This window comes from Nomascus leucogenys, chromosome 3 (assembly GCF_006542625.1).
Source record: "Nomascus leucogenys isolate Asia chromosome 3, Asia_NLE_v1, whole genome shotgun sequence".
Taxonomy (NCBI): Eukaryota; Metazoa; Chordata; class Mammalia; order Primates; family Hylobatidae; genus Nomascus; species Nomascus leucogenys.
The window spans coordinates 120300273-120317665 of NC_044383.1; the positions used below are offsets into that span (position 1 = coordinate 120300273).

At 42.7% G+C, this 17393-nt stretch overlaps 1 protein-coding gene across 5 annotated transcripts in view; it reads right to left on the reverse strand.

Moving 5' to 3' along the window:
- Positions 1-13741: 13741 nt before the first annotated feature.
- The window catches only part of SGK1 (serum/glucocorticoid regulated kinase 1), a 149112-nt gene continuing 145460 nt past the window's right edge, over positions 13742-17393 (reverse strand). For 2 of the 5 annotated variants that reach the window (XM_030809707.1, XM_003255747.3), the window contains 6 exons: positions 17171-17283; positions 16703-16826; positions 16148-16243; positions 15520-15675; positions 15323-15412; positions 13742-14934 (listed from right to left, as the gene is read on the reverse strand). In XM_030809707.1, the coding sequence (XP_030665567.1) occupies positions 14767-14934; positions 15323-15412; positions 15520-15675; positions 16148-16243; positions 16703-16826; positions 17171-17283 (747 nt within the window). In that variant the 3' untranslated portion in view covers positions 13742-14766. The remainder of the gene's footprint in view (positions 14935-15322; positions 15413-15519; positions 15676-16147; positions 16244-16702; positions 16827-17170; positions 17284-17393) is intronic. The other 3 variants (XM_003255746.4, XM_003255744.4, XM_003255745.3) reach the window with 3 other exon arrangements.

Sequence of the window (17393 nt, forward strand, 5' to 3'; positions counted from 1 at the left end):
ATTTTTTAATCTATCTGCCTGGTTTGCAAACCTCGTGAAGACAAGGACCACATTTCTTTTTGTTCATCATTGTATCCCTAGCACTAAGCATGATGCCTGACATTGAGAAATACTCAATAGGTTTTTATTGAATCAATGATATGTATATGAATGAGTGAACTATAACAAGTTTCAGGTATAGGCTGAATTTTAAGTACAAGTTATGGGGAAATCAAGAAGGAAATAGCTCGCCAACAAAGTCCCTCAGCTTTTTCTCCTGTGTTAACATCACTGCTGGTTTACAAAATAAACACCCAGGTTAAAATTCTGACAAGGACATCTGTGTAGGATAGATCATTCTAGGTAAAATATGGGTTCTTGCCCTAAAATTTGGCCTTTTTTTGTCATGACTTGTGAAAATAAAACTTATCAGCAAAACTTCATACAAAAAGTTTTATAAATAAAAATCCTGAAAGAAATAGTATACTGAGTGTGTGTACCAGACAGGTAAATAATACAGGTAATATTTATATCTGAAAATGAGAAAATGCAGTATCGTGTATCATTGTGTCCACTGGGTGGCGCTGCAGACTGAGGTTGATATTCCACAAATTGCTACCCTGATGTCAGACAATAAAACAAGTTAGACAGTAGTTCTTTATATGTAAAAGTTCCTTTTTTTATTTAATTCTCACAATAGCTCTGTGAGGAATGCACAATATGTATTATTATCCCTTAAACACAGGACTTAGATACCATTAAATATAAGCCGCTGCCTCTCAGATTTGTAATAAATTTTAATCAAATATTCACTTTAAACAGCCCATTCATATTTGAACTAAATGTTCCAAAGTTATTAAATGGTAACCTTTGGTTCTTTTCTACAGTTTCAAGATTTTGCCTCATAAAAAAGCAATCCCATTGCCGGGCGCAGTGGCTCAAGCCTATAATGCCAGCACTTTGGGAGGCTGAGGCGGGTGGATCACAAGGTCAGGCATTCGAGACCAGCCTTGCCAACATGGTGAAACCCCATCTCTACTAAAAATACAAAAATTAGGCAGGCGTGGTGGCGCTCGCCTGTAATCCCAGCTACTCAAGAGGCTGAGGCACGAGAACCGCTTGAACCCGGGAGGCGGAGGTTGCAGTGAGCAGAGATCGTGCCATTGCACTCCAGCCTGGGCGACAGAGTGAGAGTCCATCTCAAAAAAAAAAAAAAAAAAAAAAAAAAAAAGCAATCCCTGTGGAAGGGAGACTAAAATAGCTGGCCTATATACTCCTGGCAGTGGCTCCTTTGCTCACACTCAGTAAATATGCCATGATGTTCAAAGGAGGCCTGGGAAGAAGAGAAGGCTCTGGTGTCAGAAACAGTGGATTCCAACTCTGGCCCTTCCGTTCTCTCCATAGGTGTGGAGTCATTTGAACTTTTCAGAGCCTCGGTATTAACATATTGAATAGAAATATTTTACCCTCTTTGTCTTACTAGTCTGATAAGAAGATAAAATGAGTCAACATGTGAGAAGTGTTCTATGAATGTAGGTTATTTATTTATTCACTTATTTATTTATTGAGATAGGGTCACTGCAGCCTCAACACCCGAGGCTCAAGTGATCCTCTTACCTCAGCCTCCTGAGTAGCTGGGAACACAAAGGCACATCGCCAGCCTGGCTAATTTTTGTATTGTTGGTAGAGATGGGATTTCACCATGTTGCTCAGGCTGGTCTCAAACTCCCAAGCTCAAGCTATCCTCCTGCCTCGGCCTCCCAAAATGCTGGATTCCAGGCGGGAGCCACCACAACCAGCCAATGTGAAACATTTTCAAAGTCAATTTAAATAAACGGATACAGTCATCTCCCTCTGTATCCACAGGGTCCACATCCATGGATTCAACCAACCATGAATTGAAAATATTTTCTGAGGCCGGACATGTTGGCTCACATCTCAAGGTGCTTGTAATCCCAGCACTTTGGGAGGCCAAGGGGGGTGGATCATGTGAGGTCAGGATTTTGAGACCTACCTGGTACAAAAATCAAATGTGCTTTTAGGCTATTTTTTATTTTAGTAGAAACCCCATCTCTACCAAAAATACAAAAATTAGCTGGGCATGGTGTCAGGTGCCTGTAATCCCAGCTACTCGGGAGGCTGAAGCAGGAGAATTGCTTGAACCTGGGAGGCAGAGGTTGCAGTGAGCCAAGATGACGCCACTCCAGCCTGGGTGGCAAAGCAAGACTCCATCAAAAAGAAAGAAAGAGAGAGAGGGAGCGAGGGAGGAAGGAAGGAAGGAAAGAAAGAAAGAAAGAAAGAAAGAAAGAAAGAAAGAAAGAAAGAAAGAAGGAAAGAAAGAAAGATTGATTTATTGAAAACCCAAAGGCCGGGCACAGTGGCTCATGCCTGTAATCCCAGCACTTTGGGAGGCTGAGGCGGGCGGATCACGAGGTCAGGAGATCAAGGCCATCCTGGCTAACATGGTGAAACCTTGTCTGTACTAAAAATACAAAAAATTATCCGGACGTGGTGGTGGACGCCTGTAGTCCCAGCTGCTCGGGAGGCTGAGGCAGGAGAATGGCGTGAACCCAGGAGGCGGAGCTTGCAGTGGGTTGAGATCATGCCACTGCACTCCAGCCTGGGCGACAGAGCAAGACTCCATCTCAAAACAAAAACAAAAACAAAAACAAGAAACCCAAAGGCAATAAAAAAAATACAACAGTAAAAAATAATACAAATTTTAAAATACAGTAGAACAACTATTTACATAGCATTTACATTGTATTATGTATTATAAATAACCTAGAGATGACTTAAAGTATACGAGAGGGTGTACATAGGTTATACACAAATACTAAGCCTTTTTTTTTTTTTTTTTGAGATGGGGTCTCCTTGTGTCACCCAGACTGGAGTGCAGTCGCTCGATCTCGGCTCACTGCAATCTCCGCTCCCCCAGGTTCAAGCGATTCTCCTGCCTCAGCCTCCTGAGTAGCTGGGATTATAGGCATGCGCCACCACACCCGGCTAATTTTTGTATTTTTAGTAGAGACGGGGTTTCACCATGTTGGTCAGGCTGGTCTCAAACTCCTGACCTCGTGATCCACCCACCTTGGCCTCCCAAAGTGCTGGGATTACAGGCGTGAGCCACCGCTCCTAGCCTACTAAGCCATTTTATATAAGGGACTTGAGCATTCATAGGGTTTGGTATCTGCGAGGACCCTGGAACCAATCCTGCCCCCCAGGTACCAAGGGACAGTTGAGCACCTTGAGATGTGTATAAAAACTCATTTCTCCCAAATAACAAAACTCTCAAAAGGATACTGTTAGAAAAAGTTTTAAAAGATTCCTGGCCGGGCGTGGTGGCTCATCGCCTGTAATCCCAGCACTTTGGGAGGCCGAGGCGGGTGGATCATGAGGTCAGGAGATCGAGACCATCCTGGCTAACACGGTGAAACCCCGTCTCTACTAAAAATACAAAAAATTAGCCGGGCATGGTGGCGGCCGCCTGTAGTCCCAGCTACTCGGGAGGCTGAAGCAGGCGTGAACCCAGGCGTGAACTCCTGGCATGAACCCATGTGAACCCACGTGAACTCCTGGCGTGAACCCAGGAGGCGGAGCTTGCAGTGAGCCAAGATCATGCCACTGCACTCCAGCCTGGGCGACAGAGCAAGACTCTGTCTCAAAAAAAAAAAAAAAGATTCCTATGGGCTTCATGTCTTAAGTGCTATAAAACAGGGACATGGGATTATTTTCTTAAATATCTTAACCTTCTTGATCTGCCTGTGGAAGCTGGAAAGGTATGCATGTCCAGGGGTCTGAGGGTACATGGCTGTTCTCAGTACTTTTAAAGATGCCCAACAGGAGAAATTCACAGGAAACAATATTTTAAGTCATGAAGCACAAAGAAGGTCCCAGTAGTGCCAGACTCCAGCTCTGGGGTCAAGTGCTAAAAGCATTGTTACTTTCATACTTATTAAGTTACAAAACATTGTTTCTGAGTCCCTGGCATGTAAGTTACCTCAGATCCTCAACAGTACAAAACAAGTGCTTTTAGTCCCAATTTGGGAAAGAAGAGACTAAGAAGTGGAGCCAGTTTTCAAAAGTCAGAGGTTCTCCTTATTCACCATGCTGCCTCCCTCACCCTACCTTTCCTTGGTGTCCTGTTCATTGTAACTCTGGATAATTAGCCAAGCTGATGCCTTGTCCTTTTACAGAAAGACAGAAAATTCTTCAGATTATTATAAACAATGTGTGATCCATTTTCCCTTGTAAGTGAGTGAATGGTCTATTTAAAAGGGGCCTATCCCAGCACTTTGGGAGGCCGAGGCGGGTGGATCACGAGGTCAGATCGAGACCACGGTGAAACCCCGTCTCTACTAAAAATACAAAAAAAATTAGCCGGGCGTGGTGGCGGGTGCCTGTAGTCCCAGCTGCTCGGAGAGGCTGAGGCAGGAGAATGGCGTGAACCCGGGAGGCAGAGCTTGCAGTGAGCCGAGATTGCGCCACTGCACTCCACCTGGGCGACAGAGCGAGACTCCGTCTCAAAAAAAAAAAAAAAAAAAAAAAAAAGGAGCCTATCAAATGCTCCTCGTTAATGACTAAGAGCCTGTCTGCTTTCTTTCCAAAAGTGGTAATGGGATTCTGATGGAAGTCGGGCCCACCAGGTGTGTGGATATGGTTAGAAGCTGGGGACAGTCTTTATTGACCATCATCTTGGAGGGATGGACTTTGCGACATCCAATGCCAAAATTACTGCCCAAAAGATAAGGAAAGAATGAGAATGCAAAACCTGGGGTGGCGAGGGAGGGGGGCTCACTGAATTTTACATAATTGCATATGAGATGAGATTAGAAATTTTGCAGATGTTTCTGGCTACAGACTCATTTTACTTGGCCAGACAGCGGTTTTGTTTTCGGTTTTCATTATTATTTTAATTTCAGTGCATTTAAGAGAAAACGCATTGCCCATGGCTCTGATTACCATATTCTAATGTGATTTATAGGACTGGCTCCTGAAGTCATTAAGTTTATGACCCCTGGACTTAGAGATCTTTCCTATTCTGGCGTTTTTATGACTCTATGAAATTGGAAGGACAGGATAGTTCATAGTGAGAGTGACTCACAGGAATGGCTGGAAGGGAAAGTATCCCCTAATCAGGAAGGTTTTAGGAAAACATTCAGGTATGCCCTAGGCATAGAAGAACTATTTAGTAACAGGAAAATCAAGATGGTTTCCACTCTGTTTTACAAAGATTGTAGCTACGGTGAAGGTGAAGTTGCATTTTGAAAGGTGAGGTGTCAGATTCTAAAGACTGTGGGCAAGGCAAAAATTGTACGTAGTTGCAAAGGGCAACCTTGAAAGTCAATGCTGTGTCTCAATGCATCTACCAATTTTATTTTGTTGTTGTTGTTTGCTTTGTTTTTGTTTGTTTGTTGTTGTTGTTATTGTTGTTTTCCTGTAGCAGGAAAGCAAATCCCTGGGTCTGCATTCAGCAGCAGATGAAAAACTCAGGGTGCATTGTAAGGGTAATATTGCTCCAAAAATCTTTAAGCACTGGAATCACACAAGTGAGCTTTTGGACTTTTAAAAAATATGAACAATGGGGATAACTTAAAAAAAAAAAAAAATCAGACCCCTCCTGTTCTCCCTCCTTTCAAATTTTTACCTTAATCTCAGCCAAAAGCCTGAGAAGTGATTCCCTTAAATTCTAATTTAGAAACATCTGTGTTACTGGAAGCCTTCGTGCTTGTACTTGCATACCAAATTTCTGAAAGTTTATACCAGAAAAGCTTAATATTGATTATCTCCAGCCAGAAGAAATTGAGCTGGGAATGGCTGAAAGGGGCGATTGTAAAATTATTACCCATTTTTTTCCTGTTATATTTTGGTTTATTTATTTTATACGTGAGCATGTTATCCATACATAAATAAAAGGAAAATTTAAAGAAACATTATTTTATTCACATTCTTTATTTTTCCTTATTTCATTATTGTTTTATTTACCTTATTTTAAAATAACTGTCATATAGGTTTGATTTGAAATATTGTATTTTCTCTAAATTTACCCCAAAGTGTTCATTGTTAGGTAGCATGTGATTTAATTCAAATATCGTATCGTTTCTGTATGTCTCTTTTTTTGATAATCTTTCAGAGGAAAATATAATCACAGTTTTCGGTTTGGACCCCAGATCATTTTGAGCCAAATTTTAATTGATTTAATTAAATAAACTTATCGAATTATTGCTGAAACAGACAGATATGTGCTGAGCTTTGCTGGCAACACTGTAACACACTTGGGATCAAATGGATTCATTCGGGTTAGGGAGGGCAATGACTTTGGCCTGTGGAATGCTACATTAAGAGTCTATGACTATCCGGGCGGGCGCGGTGGCTCATATCTGTAATCCTACCACTTTGGGAGGCCGAGATGGTTTGATCACCTGAGGTCAGGAATTGAAGACCAGCCTGGTGAACCTGGCGAAACCCTATCTCTACTAAAAATACAAAAATTAGCCAAGTGTGGTGGCACACACCTGTAATCCCAGCTACTCGGGAGGCTGAGGCAGGAGAATTGCTTGAACCTGGGGGGTGGAGGTTGCAGTGAGCTGAGATTGTACTCAAGCCTGGGCAACAGAGCGAGACACCATCTAGAAAAAAAGAAAAAGAGTCTATCAAAAGTAGCAAGAAAAGAAGAGTGAGCAGAATAGTGTTGGAATCATCTAGGTGTCGTGAACAAATTGGCAGTCACTCATCTATTTTATGTATGTGTATGTCAAGTGACTTGCATCCTTATGCTGATGACCCTTGGTCTACTGTCCCCATGAAGTGCTTTTCTACTTGTATATTTCCTTGTGAACAGTCTGTACTTGGCATGTTGTCATTATAACACTGCCATCATGCCGCCTGTGATACACTGCTAGGTGGAGCACAGGACAGAGGACCCAGAAGAGAAGAAACACAGAACCCTGCCCGTCAGAGTCCACGGTTTCCAAGGCATCCAAATACACAAAGATATCTGTCTGAACACAGTGTTATAGGCACACACTGAGTAAACTTTAAGGAGTGGCCAGCCGAGGTGGCTCACGCCTGTAATCCCAGGACTTTGGGAGTCCAAGGTGGGTGGACTACTTGAGCCCAGGAGTGTGAGATTAGCCTGGGCAACATAGCAAGACCCCATCTCTACAAATAATAAAAAACAATTAGCGGGGCATGGCGGTGGATGCCTGCAGTCCTAACTACTCCCGGAGGCTGAGGTGGGAGGATTTTTTAAGCCAGGGAGGCAGAGGATGCAGGGAGCTGTAATTGCATCACTGCATTCCAGCCTGGGTGACCCTGCCTCAAAACAAAAACAAACAAACAAAACCCTTTAATGATTGCTCATAGTTTTGCCGATAAGGTCTTTCACAGAAAACATGTGGAAAGCAGAGAAAACATAAGTAAACTTAAATGTGTTCTTATGTACATTTGTTTGCAGTGGCCAAATTAGACTAGGAAAGGGCTGATTGCAGGCACACTGCCTATGAATTAACCCTGCTTCAAAAGGAGCAGCAGTACCAAAAATTATTAAAAATGTAAAGAAGAAAAAAAAAAGACTAGAAAAGATCACTTGCAAGCCACAATGAGGTGTAAGCAATAAACTTTTTGGGTTTGAATAATTAACACTTTCATGCAATATGAGAAAAACATTTAAATACTTTCAAATTTGGCTTAATTTATTTGGATGATTGCATTTTTATTTTCTGTTTTGTTTTTTGTAGTTTTTTTTTTCAATTTTTATTTTAGATTCAGGGAATATATGTGCAGGTTTGTTGTTTTTGTTAGTAGAAGTATTGTTCTGATTAATACCAGGAAAACTGTTAACATTGCTATGCCCCTAGTACAAGGCTCGAGGAATGTTACATAGGATTTTAGAGGCCTTTTTTTTTTTCTTTCTTTTTTTTTTTTTTTTTTTTTTTTTTTTTTTTTGAGATGGAGTTTTGATCTTGTTGCCCAGGCTGGATTTTAGGGGGTTTTGAAGGATGAGGAGAGAAATTACTTTACAGGATACGTTAGAGATTGACTATGGGGTATAACGTCTTGCCTTGCCAATTAGATTGACTGATTATTGACTGGCTGATTAGTTATATACTGGGGATGTTGAAGAAACTGGTGGGCGGCCTTTGTCCTAGAAACTATTATTGCAGCTGTGACAACTGCTTCAATAAGTTGTCAAGTACATTAAAGAAGTAAATTACATGAAAGGTGCTTTGCTTTGCATTCATTCGTCTTCCACCATTGTCAGTAACTCACTAAGTCTCATTGACGTGGGAATGTAGAAACATCTCTTCTCTGTCCTTTACTCACCACCACCACTGGGATGACTGTCAGAAGTCTCCTAAGGGACTTCTTTTATATTAATTTCAAAACTTTCTCTGCTCTCACACCTCTTAGTGATAGCCAGTAAAACACTCTTTGAATCACTTCACTTTCCTCATGGAAAACCTTCAAATGCTTCTCTTTGCTATCTTACGAAATCTAAACGTCTCCCCCATGGGATTATCAAGAACATGAAAGACATGGTCCATCTCCCTACTTAAAATTATATTCAGCCGGGCACGGTAGTTCATGCCTGTAATCTCAGCACTTTGGGAGGCCGAGGCGAGTGGATCACCTGAGGTCAGGAGTTTGAGACCAGCCTGGCCAATATGGCGAAACCCCGCCTCTACTAAAAAATACCATCTCAATGGCTGGGCGCGGTGGCTTACGCTTGTAATCCCAGCACTTTGGGAGACCGAGGCGGGCGGATCACGAGGTCAGGAGATCGAGACCACGGTGAAACCCTGTCTCTACTAAAAATACAAAAAAATTAGCCGGGCATGGTGGCGGGTGCCTGTAGTCCCAGCTGCTCGGAGAGGCTGAGGCAGGAGAATGGCGTGAACCTGGGAGGCGGAGCTTGCAGTGAGCCGAGATTACACCACTGCACTCCAGCCTGGGCGACAGAGCGAGACTCCGTCTCAAAAAAAAAAAAAAAAAAAAAAAAAATACCATCTCAAAAAAAAAAAGAAAAAGAAAAGAAAAGAAAGAAAGCTCGTCAATAGAGCTGAGATTCTGCCCTAGGTCTGTCTGGTCCCTTTCTATCATCAATGTCCCATTCATTGTCCTTATGCAAGTCCTCCCCTCCGGCCCCCACTACAAGCCTGAATGTGGAATGGCCTTTCTGCCTCATTTTCAAGATCCAGTTCTCTAAGACAGCCTACCTGGATTCTCCAGATCTCCCTAAGCACCTTTTTCCTAAACTACCTAAAAACGTACTCCCATTTCCTGCCCCGCAAGTTGGGTAAGGTGTCACTCCTATGTACACAAACACCTGTTTTCATCATACCACATATTCGTAATGCACATTTTTGTTATATAACACATACAGAGAAAAATGCATGTATCATAAGTGTATAGCTTGATGAAATCAAGATCAAGTTCAAGATCAGATCAATAAATTAACAGCACCTGGCAGGATGTCTCCCTTATGCACCCTCTCAGCTATGAGCTCTGCCTTCCTCCCCAAAGGTAATCACATCTTAACTTCCAAATCAATTCATGCTGTTTGCCTGCTCTTACGTTTTATATAAATCAAATCATACAGTCTGAGTTTTGTTTATGAGATTTATTCCTTGTTGTATATAGCAATTATTCACTCATTTTCATTGTGTAGTATTTCAGTATATGAAACCACACTAAATTCTTTATTCATTTTCCTATAGGTGGACATTTTGAATGGTTCCTATTTTGGGGCTGTCATAAATAGTATTACTGTGAGCACTATTGCAAATTTTTTATTGCATATATGTGCAGTCTTTGGGGTCTATACCATGGAAGACAACTACTGGGCCACAAGTTATACGTATCTTCACCTTTAGTAGATACTGCCGAGCAGTTTTCCAAAATGGTGCACTAAGTTATACTCCCACTGCAATGTATATTTTTGCAGCTGCTTCTCATCTTCATCAATCACTGATAGTGTCTGTAATTATAAATTTTCCCTCTCTCTCCCTCTCCCTCTCCATCCCCCTCTTTTTGCCTAGCATGACATCTAGAAGGCATCTTCGTAAAAGTCTGGTGAATTAATAAATGGATGACTAACAAGTACACAGCTGTTTGCTTTTATACTCTTCTGTCACCTCTGAGGCAGGATATAGTAATGGCTACAAGCACAGGCTTTGGGGCCAGATTGACATGATTTGACTTTTTTTTTTTTTTTTGAGACGGAGTCTCGCTCTGTTGCCCAGGCTGGAGTGCAGTGGTGCAATCTCGGCTCACTGCAAGCTCCGCCTCCTGGGTTCATGCCATTCTCCTGCCTCAGCCTCCCAAGTAGCTGGGACTACAGGCGCCCCCCACTACGCCTGGCTCATTTTTCTGTATTTTTAGTAGAGACGGGGTTTCATCGTGTTAGCCAGGATGGTCTCGATCTCCTGACCTCGTGATCCGCCCGCCTCGGCCTCCCAAAGTGCTGGGATTACAGGCGTGAGCCACCGCGCCCGGCCTGACATGATTTGACTTTTGATCTCACCACTTACTGACCAGCTAATGACCGTTCTGGTCATTTTGACATCACAGCATTGTTATGAAGAGTAAACACCTTGAGTACAGAATACTTAGAACAGCCAGGCATGGTGGCTCACGCCTGTTATCCCAGCACTTAGGGAGCTCGGGACCAGCCTGGGCAACATGGTGAAACCACCTCTCCGCAAAAGACTTATTAAGAAACAAAACGTTGTTTACTTGGTTGGCTGAGGTGGAGGATCACCTGAGTCCAGGAGGTTGAGGCTGCAGTGAGCCATGATTGTACCACTGTTCTCCAGCCCAGACAATAGAGATCGTGTCTCAAAAACAAACAAAAAAAAAACAAACTTAGAACAATGTCTGACACATAATAAGAGCTCAGTAGAATTAGCTATTATGATTATAATCCAGTTCTCAGGGCCTGTATCCTATTAGAGTTCCTAGAATTAGTTAGGAAGAATCTTAGAGCTTCCCCTCTATGAAGCCTGCTCTAGGCACCTGACCCCACAGAGAGCCTCTGGACTTCTGGAGTTCCCTTTACCCCTTGTTCACTTCCTGTCACATGTTAAAGGTAGTGCCCTGTCTCCCCAGGTGGATGGCAAATTCTGTAAGGGCAGTGATTGACTTATTCTTTTTGGTAGCAGTGGTTTTAGAGTCACATTTTAGCTTATTAGAATCTTAGCTGAATTGGTTCCCCCCAACCCATATTTGAGTAGACCTACAGCTGGAGAGCTATGGAGAAGACAATTATCCCTTTTCCAATCAATTGTCGTGCTCAAAGGCAGGCTGGCTGGGGCTCAGGGAATGTGCTGGCAGGGATATGCCCCGCTCCCTTAGGCAAAAGATACCTCTGCACACACATTATTTGACAGCACAGTACTTAGTAAATATTTGTCATTTGTTTATTGATCTCTTGTTCTTTCTTGACTTCCCTGTTCTTGCCTTGTTCTCTTCCCACCCACTTGTGCTTGATCTTATCTCCCAACTGGGTGACAATGTTTGGGTCTCCTCTGGCACCTTTTGATTCTGGAGAAACACAATTCAGAACTTCTATGTGAAGTGATGGACTACAATCCAATAAACTAGATTTCTACCTTCAAAACATAAAAAAAAAGCTTTGTAACTCGTGACTGGCCCATCTGAGTTATCTATAATTAGATTGCAGATTCCTAAGCCCACTTGAACTGTGTTCAGATCAAAATGAGATTTAAGCACTTTTTGTTCAAGGAGGAATTCATAACTGTGATTGAGAATGAGAATGAGGGGGAATATGCAATGAGTCTCTATGTTAGAGCCGGCATCAATCTTTACTAGGAAAATACATGCTTTGGACTTTTTTTCTTTTCTTTTTCTTTTCTTTTTTTTTTTTTTTTTTTTGAGACAGAGCCTCACTCTGTTGCCCAGGCTCGAGTGCAGTGGCCTGATCTCGGCTCACTGCAAAGCAAGCTCCACCTCCTGGGTTCACGCCATTCTCCTGCCTCAGCCTCTCGAGTAGCTGGGACTACAGGCGCCCGCCAACACGCCCGGCTAATTTTTTGTATTTTTAGTAGAGACGGGGTTTCACCGTGTTAGCCAGGATGGCCTCGATCTCCTGACCTCGTGATCCGCCCACCTTGGCCTCCCAAAGTGCTGGGATTACAAGCATGAGCCACCGTGCCTGGCCTTGCTTTGGACTCTTTTCAACTGGGCCCAGTAGGGAATTGAACACGTAGCTAATGCCTGTAGAGCAGTAGTAAGTCAACTGCAGAGCATGACCTGTGGCCCACCTTGAGCAAAAAGCTATCGACTTGCTTTCATCTTCTTCCTTCACTAGATTATGAGGGAGAAGAACTCGGTTATCTCCGAACACCTGTTTGGCGCTTGGAAATCTTGTGGGGTAGGAGAGGGGGACTGAGGCAAAGTGAGGTGAGACCCAAGAGCAAGGATAAGAGGAAAAAAAACTCACAGCTTTCCCTTGGGGAAATCCCTATGCAAACTGGAAGGTCAGGGTAGCCAGGGTGCAGCAGGCCTACAGGGTGCTTGTGCAATTAAGGCAGCAGCAACATCAACTGTTTGGGGATTCCCTGATTACTTGTTAGGTATTTGTGTGGAAGGCCTAGAAGAGTCAAAAAGTCCAAACGCTTTGGACTCAAGATCTCCTAGGATGGTGCCACCTTGCTTTCTCCCGCAGAGCATATCACAGTGGGGTGAGCTCTAGGAGTGGGCTCTGCCATGCAGCCCCAGAGCCTGCTGGGCCCTTAGGGTGCTAGGAAGACATTGGCTCAAGAGGCTTCAGTCCAAGCCAGGGATGAGCTCCTTCAGGCTCCCTTTACTGAGCTCACTCTAGACCTAGATCAACTCCAGGTACTGTCAGAAACCAGATGTCCAGCCAAGTCAGCTTTTTGGGAACATATCCACTTATTTAAAACATTCTCCCCAGCACTTTGGGAAGCCAAGGCAGACAGATAATTTGAGGCCAGGGATTCAAGACCAGCCTGGCCCACATGGTGAAATCCTGTCTCTACTAAAATACAAAAATTAGCCAGGCATGGTGGTGCACGCCTGTAGTCCCAGCTACTCAGGAGGCTGAGGTGGGGGAATCACATGAACCCAGGAGGCAGAGGCTGCAGTGAACCACGATCACACCACTGCACTCCAGCCTGGGCAACAGAGTAAGACCGCGTCTCAAAAAAACAAAACAAAACAAAACAAAACAAAATTCTCACCCTCTTGAGTGGCATTCTCCTAAACTTCACAGACTATTTCTCAATTTCCATCTCAACTAACTGCTTTAAGTCTGCCTTCTTCATCAGGCTCTGGAAGGGCAGAGTTGTCTGCTTTGTCCACTACGATATCCTGAGCACTCGCAATAGAGCCCAGCCCAGAGTAGGCTTTCAAATATTCCTAGAAAGAATTACCTGTAACTGAAGACAAGCCAAATGTCAAGACAAATAGTCCAACTTCACAAGACAGGCAATAAATACAGGAAGCATTACTTCATAGCAATCCTTGCAAGATGAGTAAATTGCAAAGGATTTCTTTGGATGGATTTATGAATGACAAACACCATAAACTGCTGCTAAAAAGGCCTGGAATCTAGGTTGGCTTTAAGACCATCCTATACTCCCCTGGAGTCAGAAACCACTGCTGTTGGGAGCAAACCACTAAGCAGGAAATTACAGCAGGATTTTCATGGTTTTCCATTTTAAACTAACCCATGATTACCCCCTTAACCAAAATATACAAAATAACACATGACACAATATATGTAAGTATTTTTCAAGGTTTTATTGCAAACCAAAATCAGTTTATCACACACAAAAAAAGTTGTGTGATGGGATGAGGGAAGGATTGTACATATTATAACCATGTTAATTACAGTACATTAAAATGGTGGTTTACATTACAAATAAGCCTGTAAGTTTAAATATACTAGTGTTATAACCCAATGTACAGACGTTCTTTATACAATACATACAATTATCAGGAATGCAAAAAAAAAAACAACAACATAAATAATGCCCATTTTACAGGTGACATTTTAAACAATGAAAAACACCAACGGCTCTGACTGACAACTGGGGCATTGGTCCATAAAAACCCTTTCTAAAAATAGAAATATTTGTAGCAGCAATGCTTTCTTTAAGCATCTGAATACGAGTCATTGCCAAGACCATTTCAATAAATTTTAGTTATTAACCATATCTTACAAAAAAGTCTACACATAAATTTATCTTCCAAATATGGAAGAAACAAACAATGTCCCACGTTGTAGTGTCCTGCAAGTGTCACATTGATGCTTATAACAAAATCCATCTGTGATCAGGCATACCACACTCACACGACTGTTCACACAGCATATCCACAAGGGAAAATAAAGAACTGAAACACTGCGATAGGAAAAGCTTTGGAGCTAACACAATCTCTTCAGAAAAGGCACATTTCATAATATTCGTCATCACAGCCCAGAGAGAACTGCAGGAGACCTTTTTTAGAACAGCGTCCGCTTTCTAAAAACTCCTGCCTCTGTCTAAGGCGGCACTCTAACGCTCGTTTCAGAGATAGCACCACGTTGGAAGGAAGAATCAAAATGAAAACCTCATGAGCTCACTGAGGAGGATGTGCTCTTCAAAAAGCTTCCAGCGAACAGTGTGCAATAAGATTGCTAAGCTTCCAGAGATGTGCAAATTCTCTTGTAAGATGTCCTGTCAGCTGGCGGCTCCACCAAAAGGCTAACTAAAACATTCAGAAACACACATAAAATCCTTTAAAACCAAGCCCTAACAGTGTTCAGAGGAAAGAGTCCGTGGGAGGCGCATAGGAAAAGCCTAGGAAAGCCTCGGCAGCTTCCTTGACGCTGGCTGTGACGAGGACGCTGTCAGGGGACTTGCCAATGGAGTTGGGGACAGGCTCTTCGGTAAACTCAGGGTCAAAGTGCCGCAGGTCGTTGGGCCCACTCTGTGACGGGAAGGGAAAAACACTCTTGTCAAGAAATCACACTGGACACAGGACAGGGAAATCTTGACCAGGCTTTAAATACCAAGTTTAAGTCTTACATCAACTTCCATAATCACCCACTTCAAGCACAAAATCTCAAAAGGCTACGCACAGTTTAAACATAATAATGTTCACTTGTTGCCTTTTGATGTTTCTAATTGATAAATGTGTTTAAAAATTATGGGAGCCTTGTTGGGACACAAAAATGTACTTTTTATGTAGGTAAAATAATGGGTTTATGGAGAAAACATCCGCCAATGTATTCCTTCCAACCCTCCCCCAGACAATTCTGAATTAAAATAAATGCCCTTTGGGCTTCTCTATACTTAGAAGAGAGACAGATACTCACCACATTTGGGTTAAAAGGGGGAGTAATCTTCTTATTAATGAGATCATCCCAGTTAATTAGGGAGAAGAAGACATGACTCTTAATCTCCATCTGTTGATAAGAAACCCAAGATTAATTTAGACAGGTGCATTCAATAAGGGCAGGGAGGTCTAGTGCACGTCCCAGCTGGCCCAGGAGAACAGGAAAACATCACTCACAAAGTCATCCTTGGCCCCGAGCCGCTTTGTCCTGTCCTTCTGCAGGAGGCCCTCCAGGAGGTGTCTTGCGGAATTTGTAATATTTGGTTTCAACTGGAGGGGCTTGTTCAGAATGTTGTCATACATTTCAGCTGTGTTTCGGCTATAAAAAGGAGGCTGAAAGAAGGGGAAAATTACTTTAGACTTAATTGGAAGTTTCATACGGCATATATTACCAGTAGAGGAAAAGATATAAACTGCAATAAATATTAGGCTTGATTTGAGAAACTCTCCCCAACTCAATGGTTTCTTTTCCCTTGCTATTTAAGTGTCTGTCTACTTTGCAACCCGTGTGTGTTTGTGTGTGTATGTGTGTGTGTGTGTGTGTGTGGAGGGTGAGGGGATAGATGTTAATAAGTGGTAGTTTTTCACCACTGCACAGGTTAAATGTGGTCCTATCTAGCAAAATGTGAAATGCACAAAAGAACTAAGTGATTATTCTTATGAAATATGAAATAACTAATATGCCTCTTAGCTGCTTTTGATAAGCATACTGATAAGGGCAAGACACAATGGCCAAGCATGGGCTGTGTGAAGACAATATTGTAGGGAGCAGGCAGTGTTCCATGGTTCCCAATGTGCCACTCACCAGGCCATACAGCATCTCATATAAGACGGCTCCCAGGCACCACCAGTCCACGGTCCTGTCATAAGGCTGCTTATGAAGCACCTCAGGTGCAAGATACTGAAACACAGACCAGGGAAACAAGAGTTTAGAACCTGCTGAAAGCAGGCAATCCCACGACCACACATTTAGTTTGAAAAAGCTGAGAGACCCAGAGCCAGCTTGGAAGATATATTATCTTTAGATTCCTTCCTGATAAAACTGCTGGACTTTTTGAGGGTGACTGGCTACCTATGTGTACTGACATTTAGGAAACTGCTGGGCACTTGATATCTCTTACTTAGGGATTTAGAAAGTTTTTATGATGCAGATCTTACAAACAGCTACTTTTCAGTAAAGGAACAGAAGGACTTGAGATTTCTCATGCTACATCAAACAGCAAATGTATTTTATTTGCACTGTATTGTACTAAGATATCTCTGAGAGGAGTTTACTCTTTTTGGTAGTTAAATGCATGATTGTCCATCTCTCTCCTGGAAGGCAGGGGTAAACCAGGCCCCAAACCAAGACAGCGCCTACCTCCGGCGTGCCACAGAAGGTGGATGTCGTGCTGTTGTGTTCAATGTTCTCCTTGCAGAGTCCGAAGTCAGTAAGGACAATGTGTCCCTGTGAATCTAGCAAAATATTCTCTGGTTTTAAGTCTCTGTAAAAAAGTGAATAGAAAAGTAGTTGCACAAGTTAATTTCACTTCATAAGATATCCTCTTAAAGATAATTGCTAAAGGTATTAGAGGCATTTTAGGTTCACCGTAGTTGTGTAGTGAAGAAAAAAGGGAGCCCTTGTTCTGCTCATCTATTCTGGATTAGGCACAATCCTACTTGGCTGGTTCCCCCTTGGCACTTAGTCAAGCCAGCTCACGTGCTAGAGGATCTGGTTTTAGGCAACCAAGTTGCACATAAACACAAATTATTTTAAGGCCCTATGAAGGAGCCAGTGCTGCAACTCCTTTATACCCAGACAGGTAGCCTTAAGAGCTCTCAGTCTTACCTATAAACGATGTTCAGTGAATGCAGGTAGCCCAAGGCACTGGCTATTTCAGCAGCATAGAAACGAGCCCGTGGTTCTAGGAAGCAGCGTTCCCTCTGGAGATGGTAGAACAACTGCAGGAGACAGAACAAAGTCAGTCTGGGTTGCAAATGAATTTAATTAGTTTTGACATATACAGCAAAAGAACAACTGCAGGAAGTGGCCCCAAGTAATCTATTAACTT